The sequence below is a fragment of the Electrona antarctica genome (genome assembly GCF_951216825.1).
Source record: "Electrona antarctica genome assembly, chromosome: 12".
In the NCBI taxonomy this organism is placed as follows: Eukaryota; Metazoa; Chordata; class Actinopteri; order Myctophiformes; family Myctophidae; genus Electrona; species Electrona antarctica.
This window is the reverse complement of record NC_136793.1, coordinates 40,354,683-40,364,308: the sequence shown is the minus strand read 5'-3', so window position 1 is coordinate 40,364,308 and position 9,626 is coordinate 40,354,683. Positions and strand designations below refer to the sequence as shown.

General features: G+C 41.8%; 1 protein-coding gene across 2 annotated transcripts in view; it reads left to right on the top strand.

Annotated features, from left to right (window-relative positions):
* Positions 1 to 2,456: 2,456 nt before the first annotated feature.
* Positions 2,457 to 9,626, top strand: part of LOC306934664 (uncharacterized protein) — a 34,777-nt gene continuing 27,607 nt past the window's right edge. For both annotated transcript variants that reach the window (XM_079517332.1, XM_079517331.1), the window contains exons 1-4: positions 2,457 to 2,686; positions 4,752 to 4,845; positions 6,704 to 8,073; positions 8,169 to 8,259. In XM_079517332.1, the coding sequence (XP_079373458.1) occupies positions 6,719 to 8,073; positions 8,169 to 8,259 (1,446 nt within the window). In that variant the 5' untranslated portion in view covers positions 2,457 to 2,686; positions 4,752 to 4,845; positions 6,704 to 6,718. The remainder of the gene's footprint in view (positions 2,687 to 4,751; positions 4,846 to 6,703; positions 8,074 to 8,168; positions 8,260 to 9,626) is intronic.

The window sequence follows — 9,626 nt, the reverse complement described above, 5'->3', positions numbered from 1 at the left end:
AAACCACCATGAGTATGCACTTACTTCTGCTTTATTTCTCTTTATTGTGTTCAGTGCAGGAAGTTTACTAATTCGAAACTTCACCCCAAGTTTAAATTGTTCCAAATGTGAGGCTAGAACTGCTGACATAAGGACTGCTTGCTAAATGAGATGAGCAAACGTGTGTTGTAAAGAATCAGTTTTGTTTGAGGATTATTTGATTCACATTTAATCTTGAGCAATGTTATAGGCTTGTGAATAGCCTTTTCCAAAAGTTTTGGAATTAATAAAGAAGTGAATAAAGAAATATGTTTATTGGTATGATATTTATATAGGCGCTGGTACTAAAGATGTTTACACAGGAAATCATTTCTCTAACCCCTTCTTTACATTACAGTGGTTCCCAAACCTTTATTTTCGGGGTACCCATTTTAAGATGGAAAAACCAGGCTACCCAATTCCCAATATTGTCTTTTACTTGCATAAGCACAGAAAATCCTAATTCACACTTGTAAGTGGTTGTAAAAGGTATCAAATGCCTGCTTTACTTTAGCAGAAGATATTCTGGTACTTATCCAGAACCAGGCCAAAATAAATATTTTGGTGACCCAATTGAAATCGACCCAGTCTTTAGGAAACGATGCATTAGTATACTGTAACTATGGATCAATTGTATCATGCAAGTATTATGTGTCTCCACATGGGGGCAAACTGAGACCAACCAATGGCTCTGGTTCAAAAACCATACGGTTAAATTCCTTTGTGAATGATCCATTCATATTTTAGATTATCAAACTGTTTATATGGTTTTAATCAGTGATCCTTTATTTGGTTTTATCCTAAAAGAAAGGGTAGGCATAAACCCAATCAACTTATATGTCTGGTCTTTTTTAAATACTCTGGAACATGTACCTGTCAAACTAGTGAGACACCCATAGGCACAACACCAGAGTGCGTTGACCTAGTTACCCCTAGGTTCGGCTCAAATGTGGGGAAAATGTCATACCACCTGAAATATGGAATACCATGCAGCCTCCACCCCTTTTTTCTAGTAGCTTATATTTATGTTTAGTGTTGTTGCTGATGGGTAGCCGTAGCCTAATTTAATGTATGTCATAATGAATTATTCAGTACAAAGGACCACAATGGAAACAAGCCCCCGGTGCTTTTTGTGTTGTACTTTAAGCATAGCTTTTGTATTACTGCCAAACTATTTCCCAAACTTTCTAATCAAGTGGGGTATTCAACAATCAATCACGTTAGCCCGTTTCCCTCATCAGTGGCACAGTGGCAGCGCAGCAGGATAGTCTAGCCAGCCCTGCCAACGACTGCAACCCACTGCTGCAACCTGACCAGTCTGTCGAGTCGACTACTCGGCTTCAATAAACTTCACACGCTCATCAAGCCGTACTTGTGAACATTAGACTTCCGGTTGGTGTACTTCAAGATAAGAGTAACATTGACTCATGTTCGTTTTTAACTAATATGGGAATGAATGAGGAATGTAAACAAATACAGACCGTAAACAAAAAGGATATCAGTTTAAAATAAACAAAGGAACCCATTTTTCAATCTTAACAGGACGGGAACTACAGGTAGACCTAATATGTATACTTAACTATACCATTCTCTGCTGTCTGGACTTGAATGTTCATAGTTCAGGAAATGAAAAAACATCCAGCTCAAATGGAGTTAGGAGGTTTTTGTCAAAGCGCTTTTTAATACTTTTCATTGGTTCAATATTTTTTTAACCAACACACAGGTAAGGGTGTTCACTGTTCAATAGTATTCGTTGTTCAACCCAGATTCGGCATAAACAAGGGACTACATTAATTTCACTCCTATGCCACCAAAATGTGGAACGCCCTACCAACAGTCATTAAGACATGCAAATCTCTTGACTCCTTCAAAAGTTCTCTCAAGGGCACCTACGGACGGCTGCAATTCGAAACTGGCCCCGTAAAATCTGAATCCCCCCACGCACCCCCTTTCCCCCTCACTGTATATGTTTTTTCCCCTTTTCGTACGTCTCTAAACGTTTTGATGAATTGAAAATGGTGGGCCCTATTGTAAACAAGTGTAATGCTTTATGGTGTCGTCCACTCACAGTTAACAGTTTTTGTATTGAGGTGTACTTGAAATGTACTGTAATTCTGCAAACTGTTCATATCTATCAACCAATCAAAAAACTGATTTATGAAAAAAGATAGTGGCAGATAGTTTGAGGATTCAATGGAGAATAGGAAACCGACGCAGCATTTTTAATGCTTTCCAACATACAGATGTAAACGGTGTTCAATAGAATTGATTTATGACACACAAAAATAAAAATAAATGTTTGAGTTAAAGGTGGTTTTCTGGTTTCTTTCGGACAGCAAGAGATACAGTAGAGTAGGTGGTCTACCACCTTTCTACGACCCTTTTCAAATATCTTATTTTGAAGTCAGGCAACTGGGAAGTCTCATGTTTATGTTGGTACGACTTGACGAGCGTGTTATGTTAACATTGTTTTAACATGAGGGGACGTTTACTGCAACCTGAGACACACGGGATAGATACTCAGTTGGCTCTGGCTAACCAAACTAGCTAAGTTAGCCAGTGTTCTGGCCACAGTGCAGGGTCACAACAACTTTAGCAGCGTACAGGAATACCGTCTGTTAGGAGCTACTCCGTGGGGGGGAAAGACAAAAACTGGCTCTGTCATTTGGTAAGTTGTCTCTGAATTAACAAGCGCAGAAGGCTGGACTTGGACTGGTCGATGGTTCCATTTTGCGTATTCAGCGTCTTGGCTCGATGGCTGACGCTAGCTATAGCCCGCAACAGACTGATGCTTTCATGGTTTTCTCCCAGGGCTTTGGAATATAAACTGGTTAATTGGATATCTCTATAGCCTTCTATAGTTACTGTTGACGTGCCAACTTGTGCGTGTTTATGAATATTAAAACTAAGTATGCCTGGACAGGCTAAAACGTCCTCCTAGCGATGCGAGTACAGGAGTAAACACTTGTTGAAAAGTTGTGCGTTCACAATCTTACCAGACTGTTTCAAAACCTTATTTCTATTGGTATCTCTTCAGTCAGCAAAGTGGGAAATAAACTAATGCGTGTGTAACGTATTTTGCCCGCTGCTTTGCATTCAGTACAAGTTAATTTACTGTGTCAAGGATTAGTCCGAACCGTTTTAGGACCCTTGAATGCAGAAGTACAGTACATTATTGGATTTACGAGGAATCGCGGTCAATACGCAGTTACTGACAGGTTTATCTTGATTTACTGTACAGTCAGCCACCATCAAGTTCAAGCCTGAGGTGTTCTGTTGGAGATTTGTTTGAACTTTGAAGTAATCCACAAGTGTTGGAGAACTAGCTAGTTTCAGCATCCTTTTATATTTTATTATTGTTATTGCATCCACTGTTGAGGCTGTTCGCTGTTGCCCTTTGATGTTGTTGGGAAGTTTCCTCTGCGAAACTGGCTTAACAAGGTCATTGACTTGACATCCCTTTGATACAAACACTCTCAAAGCACAGGAAACAAGGTTCATTGTATACAGTTTTCAGCTGTAGGCTTTTTTGTTTTTATTTAGTTTTCTGTTTTGTAAAGCAAAATTACTCAGAAAAGCACTGTATAAATTCTATACTGTATGTATTATTTATTATTATTATTATTATTCAATTAACTGTTTTGGAAATTTCCCATCACGAGAGTATCTCACAATCTGTCAACATTGCAGATAGTTATTTGCTGTATCTTGTAATTTAGACTTTTGGATGCATAGCATATAGGGTAAAGTATGATGTTAAATCTATATAGGCCTACATATATATTCAGCATTTACCAGTGGGGTTAGGGTCAAGCTGAACATGTTTATTTGTAGGATCTTTAAATAGACATACTGTATTGCTAATGTATATATTGCTTGTTTAATTTATAATAATAATCATAATATAGTACACTTGTTAAGTGTCACTCTATTTCATATAGCCTACACTTATAGTCACTCAATAGACCCAGCTATACAAGTCAGCCCTAGTACACTCTTTCCCAATCCCTGCCGTGCTGGACACAACCATCACACTGAATGTTTAGCATTCCAGCTTAGCAAAGGCGTTTCCTGTCAACATGTACAGACTCAAGTTTTCAAACACAGTTAGCCAAGTACACTCAGTCCCTGCCTTCAATATAAAATTGTTCATCATTTCCTTTAGTGTAACCCGTATCTAGAGGTCCAATTGGATCAAAATATCTAAATGTACTATATTGTACTATAAATGTACTGTATTTCTGTGCATACAAAAAGCAGCACAATATGAATAAAAATGCATACATAAACAAAACAGGCAATACAATGCACAACATCATGGTATATATGGTTAAATATTTATACATTGATTGACTACATAGACGTATGTTAAATAGATAGTGGTGAAAGACGTGCATGAGCAATGAGCATAGTGCAAATATGAGGGCAGGAGAAATGTAAACATTGGAGAGACATTCATTTACTAACTTTCTGTATGGATTTTGTTTGTCATTCCTTTTTTTGTCTGCACATGTCCATCGACATGAATGCGTGGGTGTGCCTATGTTTGTGTTAGTCTGTGTCATTGTAAAAATCATGTGTGTGGGAAGTCTGTGAAAATAATGTGCTGCAGGAGAATCGAGGCCAACTCATGCTAAGCTAAACTCTACTGTTGTGATTTGTGTACTACAGCCTTAAGGGCTACACTCTGAAAGCTTTGTATTGTTGACACAAAGTTTCTCCTTCACCCTCAGTGTTCTCCAGCCACTTTCTCCAGCGTGATATGACATCACTGTGCGGGTACCACAGAAACCAAGGCTCCACTGCAGACGGTCGACAACCAGTCAGGTAAGTTATGGTGGGATACTCTATGGCAGTTTAAGGAAGGCAGACCAGGCAGCCTAAATCATGCCAAGGCGAATAATCGCATCAGCATGCAGCTCTGGCCATATATCTCTGTGGCGTTAAAGGCAGCTGCGTTGCAGAGTATTGCAAGACTGGAACATGTGGAAAGCATTATTGAGAGCTGAGAGAGGGGAGGCTCTCAAAGGGCTGACGGAGAAGTACTTGGGTGGTTGATGTTGTTTCAGCTCTTTCAGGCACAGAACAACTGATAGACTGTAGGTCCCAAGAGCACTGCAGTAGTACACAGTTCTTAATGTTACATGTTATCTGATATTCTTCACTCTACTTCCTTAACGCTCCAAGGGAAGTAACTAGTGTGTTAATATCATATTATGAGCATCCTCCATAATGGGAGGATCTAAATATCTTATGGCAGTGACTGGTATGAGCTGTCAGTAGAATCTCCATTTCACTGCCTGAGCCTGACCTGCAAGTTATTATTACAAGGAAAAGAAGGCAGTTCTACACTGTACACTGTGTACAGCGCACTTGCCCCTCCTGCTCACAGGATCCACCTCCAAATGTCATAATCGTGATCACTCCCTTGATCACCGTTTGCCTGTTCAGTCAGCTATCAGCAATGTTGTTTTATCCTGTCCAAATCATCAGTATCCCTGTGTAGAAAACATACCCTTACTCGGCTATAAAGTTGTGTTTTCAGGCACTCCCAAGACAAAGTCCAGAATACTGGCTAGAGATAAAGGGAGTCCTGTAAAGCCGCGTCATTAGTCTTGATTATTTCCCATCCTACAATACAATGGCTGAGGGCCTATTTTAAAGCATTAATTAGGAGTGCTCCCGTCAGGTTTTTTGGGTCTGATCCCGATTCCCGATCACTGAATGTTTTTCCCCACGAATGGCAGAAGAACTATAGAACTAAAAATATTACTTTTATTAACATCATAAAAACAGAATGTGTTTTTTTTTACCAATTAAATGGTGCTGCTACTCAGTTATAAAAGCACCTAAATACATGAGGGAATGCCATGAGAGATATTGCTGAAGGTGGTAGATCAGCTTTAGAGCCCGGCTCTGGACTGAACTGAATCCGTCCTAAGACTGAGAGCGTAGTAGCCGAGTCCAACTTTAACCTGATTTATCATTTATAAATATTTGTCTGAACTCGCAGTGTTTATCAAGTGCTTTGTTACCCTGACACGTAAACTTCTGTTACCATGGTTACAGCTTGTGTGTGTGTGTGTGTGTGTGTGTGTGTGTGTGTGTGTGTGTGTGTGTGTGTGTGTGTGTGTGTGTGTGTGTGTGTGTGTGTGTGTGTGTGTGTGTGTGTGTGTGTGTGTGTGTGTGTGTGTGTGTGTGTGTGTGTGTGTGTGTGTGTGTGTGTGTGTGTGTGTGTGTGTGAGTGAGTGAGTGAGTGATACTGGTATTGAATTTCTTTTTTTGGGGGGGGGAAATGTTTGGTTGATTTTTATCAAATGTGAAAATAATAAAAATAAATAAATAATGTCTTTGTAGGAAAAAAGTTACAAAAAAGATGTTTACTCTGTGACCCACAAATGGATCCCAACCCTTTTAATGGTTCTATATAAAACCATTTTACAAAGTCACAAAGGTGCTATATATCACCTTAAGATAGTTGTTGTATAGCACCAAAATGTTTCCCTATGATTGCAAGCCAAAGAACCATTTTTAGTGCTATTTAGAACCATTTCTGTTTTTATATAGGCTATATTGTTACACAGTACAGTAAATACACACAACATGTTAACTCAAACTAATAGATAATCCAACATGTGGGTTTATTTCTTTTTTATTACATTAAAGATCTATCTCCTCTCTGTAGGTGCTATTGAAGAGCATGGCTGCTCAGGTGGAGGTGCAGACTGGGGAGGTGGTGGGAAGGACAGGCGTGGGAGGGCGCCTGCACCTCAGTCCGTTGACTGACTCCAGCAACAAGAGCCTCACCGAGGGCCCTTCCAGCATCCATGGATCCCTCATCATCGCTCCTGAGCCCAGTAAATCTGCCCCTATCCCCAAGCCACGGCTCACTCCCAAGCCTTTTTCCGTGGAGAAAAACCCCACCATTCGACCCATACTTGCCCCTAAGCCTCATCCCAAGCCGCGGCCAGAGTCCACCCGACCCCTGAGTTACAAACCTGACCCTCCGAGCGCTTCAAAACCTCAGCAACCAGATGTAGGTGTCACCAGTAAACCCAGGCCAGTGTTGACCAACCCCAGTCATCCTGCTCCTACCTCCTTTAAACCTTCCCCTAAGCTGAACACTGGGCAAACGACCAAACCTGTGGCACAGCCGTTTAAACCCGCGCCCCCTCTCCCCATCTGGGACTCCAGCAAACCCACTCATCCTAAGCCAGCCGAGCGACAGAAACCCATCACTGTGGGAGTGTCCTATTTGAGGAGCTCCACAAAGCCCCCTGCAGCAGAGTGGTCTGGAAGCACTAAAAAAGAGGCAGAGAAGGGTCTGGGGTCTGGTAGCAGGCTAGGAGTGTCTTCCATGACCAGAGCTAAGTCCATGGGCTTCCTGAGTCAGATAGGGCAAGCGGAGGAGGTGATGAAGGAGGAAGAGAAAAAAGTGACATCAACTGTTGCCCTCCGGCCCCAGTCGAAGGGCTCCAGGCCGAGGCCGGTTTCAGCCATTTTCCTCCCCTCCCCGACACAGACTGAATCGTCTGCACCCGCACCTCCCTGGGCTGGAAGACGGCCCCTATCTGCTGACCTCACTTCCAAGTTTGAGTCTATCGGTCTTTCGCTGCATCGCAAACCCTCCAACGCGGACAGCAAGGAGAACACTCCAGAAGAAGGGGCACCACTACGGAGGAGAGAAAGGGAGAAAGCCCCTCAGATGACGCTGCCCATACCTCAAGGTTCAGATGGCGGGGGAGCCAAACCTGCCGTATCGGACCCAGGGAATGAGAGGGGAAAAGAAGGGACAGAGAAAGTTGAGGAAAAGAGCGGAGGCAGCATCAAGAGACGAATAAGCCTCCTCCTCGATTCCTCCTCTCCTGTGGTGGGTGTCACAGGCCAAGGGCCAGAACCCCGCTCTCCGGTGCAGCCAATCTCTGAGGCTGAATTACCCCTGGAAGGTGTCAAGCAGCGAATCAGGCAGCTGACAGTGGATATACCACCAACTCAGAACCCTGTTGTGAAACCGACACCAAGGCCCCGCCCATTGCCCCTTGACCTAACCAAAAGGTAAAAAAGCTACTTTTTTTTAGTCTGCTTTATTCTCATATTTTTGTCATCCTTTGTTGTCCAGGAGTTAATTTGATGTCATGTTTTGTCTTCAGGTTTACTCCTGATGGGTCCACAGACCTTGGCAGTCCCTTGCTCAGTGAGGCGACAGACCACCATGACAGTGCCAGTGATCCTCAGAGCAGGGTAAGGAAGGAAATAGTTCTCCTTTCAGATGTAGGAGATTTGCTTGTTTGGTTGCAAACTCGGAGTGCAGCAGGCAAATTAGTTAACATGATGACCTCGCTGAGAGTCAGTGAGGTAGAATACTTACTTACTTACACTTAATACTTGGGAATGAGCTGCATCTTATTGTGGTTTCTGGTCTTTTACAGCCTACATAAACACAAAAAATTAAGATATCGTTGCTGTCGGGCAGAAGCCATGGGCAGTATTATTCGTGTCTTAAGTACCAGGTCTTATTACTTAACTTAAGACCTGGAGGCGTCAATGGATCAATGCCATTTGGCTATTCTGAGTGGCCAAACAGCATTGACCACGCCTCCAGGTCTTAAGTTAAGTAATAAGACCTGGTACTTAAAACACGCATAATACTGCCCCATATCTCCAGTCCATAATTTTGTTTTTGTAAATGAATGCCCTACTTCATCATACAAGAGTTGAAGATAACAGATCTACAAGCCCACAAGGCGTTGAGCTTGTAGATATTTTACGGTTATTTTCACTATATGAAATCATTTAAAAAAGTACATACAAAAAAAGGAATGGTTTTAGAGATAGAAGGTTTCCACCCGACCGTGACGATAGATAGTATGTTCACAGGATCCTTAAATGGAAATGGGACGTAACAAGTTGAGAAATGGTTTGATTTAGCCATGTAGTCAAATATGAATTCAAATAGGACATGGTTTTGTTTTGATATCGTTTGTCTTGCTGTGTCCTGCCGGCACTTTGTTATGAAACAAAATGAAACTACAGTATGTCAATGTAATATAAGCTCATGTAGTGAATGGTCAGTGACGTATAACTTGAAAGAATTGAAGGATCACAACACTTGGCTTGTAATGGATCAATGTCTGACTTCATTTTTCCACGAGGGGAAGTTCTCTGGGGAAATGGGCCATTGCTGTGAAAAGAAGATTGGTGCTGTAGAGTGTAGAGGTACAAAGCTGTGAAACCTAAGACAGCAGGCACATTTGTCATCCCTAATGGCTGTGTTCGGTTATGAAACATGCTCTGGAGAGATCACTGAGAAAAGGTCAACATGGTGAGGCTTTGATTACCAGCTCCAGCACCACACCCACTGTTATGGGGCCAACAATGAGGAGTGGGATATTGTTTCTACACTGAAGTTGTCAGTTGTTTCCTTTGTGTTTTCGTCTTTCCTGTTTGCCATACTAAATACGAAGACTATTAGATAGTGTTTTTAACTTTTTTTAAAGAAATGAAAACCTTCCACCATACGTGAATTTGACATGATCTTCGCTGTAGTAAAATTTAAAACCCTTATGAATACACATAAAGAAAGAGAAACAGGTGCGCTTCCTCTGGAA